Source organism: Penaeus japonicus, unplaced genomic scaffold (assembly GCF_977035675.1).
Source record: "Penaeus japonicus unplaced genomic scaffold, GWHDUDI00000001_assembly GWHDUDI00000013, whole genome shotgun sequence".
In the NCBI taxonomy this organism is placed as follows: Eukaryota; Metazoa; Arthropoda; class Malacostraca; order Decapoda; family Penaeidae; genus Penaeus; species Penaeus japonicus.
Genome location: NW_028234415.1, coordinates 14,729,163 through 14,731,662, shown reverse-complemented (window position 1 = coordinate 14,731,662; position 2,500 = coordinate 14,729,163). Strand labels below are relative to the sequence as shown.

General features: G+C 33.8%; 1 protein-coding gene across 3 annotated transcripts in view; it reads right to left on the bottom strand.

The window, feature by feature from the left end:
* The window catches only part of LOC122263908 (GRIP and coiled-coil domain-containing protein 1), an 18,234-nt gene extending 15,796 nt beyond the window's left edge, over nt 1–2,438 (bottom strand). For 2 of the 3 annotated variants that reach the window (XM_043032547.2, XM_043032548.2), the window contains exons 1-2: nt 2,324–2,438; nt 959–1,069 (exon numbers count right to left, since the gene is read on the bottom strand). In XM_043032547.2, the coding sequence (XP_042888481.2) occupies nt 959–1,037 (79 nt within the window). In that variant the 5' untranslated portion in view covers nt 1,038–1,069; nt 2,324–2,438. Of the gene's footprint in view, nt 1–958; nt 1,070–2,108; nt 2,130–2,323 lie in introns of those variants that run through there. The other variant, XM_086543213.1, reaches the window with a different exon arrangement.
* Between the last annotated feature and the right edge of the window lie 62 nt (nt 2,439–2,500).

Genomic DNA, 2,500 nt, shown 5'->3' with positions numbered 1-2,500 from the left:
CTACCTCATAAAGTGTCATATTTACATCCACTTATTTGGAATATTCAGTCAACCAAAAAGATTCTGATCAAGCACGTACAATGGAATCTGACATTTCTTCATTACTTTCCCAACTTTTAAAACAATTATCATTATCCATTACAGAAAACTATTTACATCTCGTTCTATTTTTAGAACACCACCTTTCTTCTCAGCTTTGTCTTTGAATTTCATCCAGTTGTTAGTCCTCTACAGACTTCTGCACTTCTATTTCCTCTTTACTATATGCCTTTAACCCATTGGTTGCGGTATTAAAAAAAGGTCTGTGCAGTAGGATGACTGTTTTACATGTCTGTCATGGTGCCATCCGTGTCTACGACCGACTCTGCCTTTGCAGCAAATCATGCCATCCACTGTTAATGGGTTAATATGATACTTCTTATGCTGGTCTTGCCATTAATCTTTCTTTTTGCTTTTGCCATGAATTACAGTGGTAAGCAATATACGCTTCAAAAGCATAGCACTTTCACTTTAAGAATTTTGTTAATCTTTGAACTACTATTTCCCGTAAAAAAAAGACATAATCATGTGACATTTTGTTTCTTTTCATGAAGAAATGTGTTTTGACCACCAAAAATATGAAATTAAAGTATAAAACTTCAGTTTATAAAAAAAAAATTGTTTTTATATATCCACACCAAATTTAGTCAAACAAGAAAAGGAAAAAAAAAAGAGAGAGTGTGAAGACAAATTCAATGTAATCAAATTACATCAATATCATTCAATCAAATAATCAAAAAAAAAAACAAAAAAAAAAAAAAAAAAAAATATATATATACATATATATACATATTTTATATATATATATATACATATATATATATTATATATATATATATATATATATATATATATATATATTAAACATACAAATAACAAAACATATACTCCTATGGGAAATAAATCTACTTTGACATACCTTTCAATTTTGCTTCATATTTCGATAACTGTTCCTTTTGTCTTTCCACTGTTGTAAGAAGTTCCTTTTTACTGGTCATTTTTTGTAAAATTTCATTGGATATCTGATCACCTGTAAAATAAAGTTGATTAAATAACTTAAACACAGGCTTTGATTCATAAAAACTTATATATTTACTTGAAAGAACTCAGGCAGTCCCAAACCTTAGACACATTCAAAAATTGTTTTTTTTTCATAATTAACAAGGGAGCAAGTAAGTGAGTGAGTGAGTGAGTGAGTGAGTGAGTGAGTGAGAGAGAGAGAGAGAGAGAGAGAGAGAGAGAGAGAGAGAGAGAGAGAGAGAGAGAGAGAGAGAGAGAGAGAGGAGAGAGAAGAGGAGAGAAGAGAGGAGAAGAGAAGAGAAGAGAAGAGAGAAGAGAGAAGAGAGGAGAAGAGAGAGAGAGAGAGAGAGAGAGAGAGAGAGAGAGAGAAAGAAAGAAAGAAAGAAAGAAAGAAAGAAAAGAAAGAAAGAAAGAAAGAAAGAGAGAAAGAAAGAAAGAAAGAAAGAGAGAGAAGTAAGAGTAAGTAGGAGTAAGTAGGAGTAAGTAAGAGTAAGAGTAAGAGTATGAGTATGAGTATGAGTATGAGTATGAGTATGAGTATGAGTATGCGTATGCGTATGCGTATGCGTATTCGTATTCGTTTGAATATGAGTAAGAGAAAGAGATATATCTGACTTGTAACAGTTCCAGGAATAAATATAATTCTTGGATGTTCAATAGGCCATAAACAATCACTATTATCTTACATCAAGGTCAGTGTCATGCAGCTCATTACTCCAACAAGGTCAGTGTCATGCGGCTCATTACTCCAACGTCACAATCTTTGAGAACTTCAAGGCTATTTGAAAGTCATACCATGAAGGTGACTGAATAGTAGCTGCATGTTTACCGCATATATGTTAATGCTGCACCCAGAAAATTTATTGTCACCACACATTATGATGTTGATATCCAAAAGGTCCCTAAGGCTGTTGGATGGGGAGAGGAAGTGCAAATCCGGAAAGCAGTTTGTGACGGAAATGAGCATTAGATTGGTTATCAGATCAAAATACAATTTGTAAGTGAATCTTTCTTTATTTGCCATACATATTTTCTTGTGTACTCTGTACCTTTCTATGCCATAAGGACCTATACCGTTGTTTTATATGGTTTCCTTGGGTTAAAACTGCTATGCATGCACAGTAGAGATTAGAGCATACACCCATAACCCAAATTGTTCTTATCAGCGACGTGGGGCATTTCTGCATAATTACCATTGCTAGTTCCCTCCAGCTAATCTGGAACTAATCAACATGTGTACTTTCTTTCCACCAAGTTAGCTAACCTCAGTATGCAGCCTTTTCCTCTTTCGTCGTCATTCACGTCACTCCGTCCTGATTGGTCGTATGTTGGTGCAACTTGTCAGAGCGACGTGACAGGGATCATATGTATAAATATTTACTAATTCTATGTGTGGGGATTAAATTGCTAAACTTTAGTTAGAGTATATATATAAATGGCT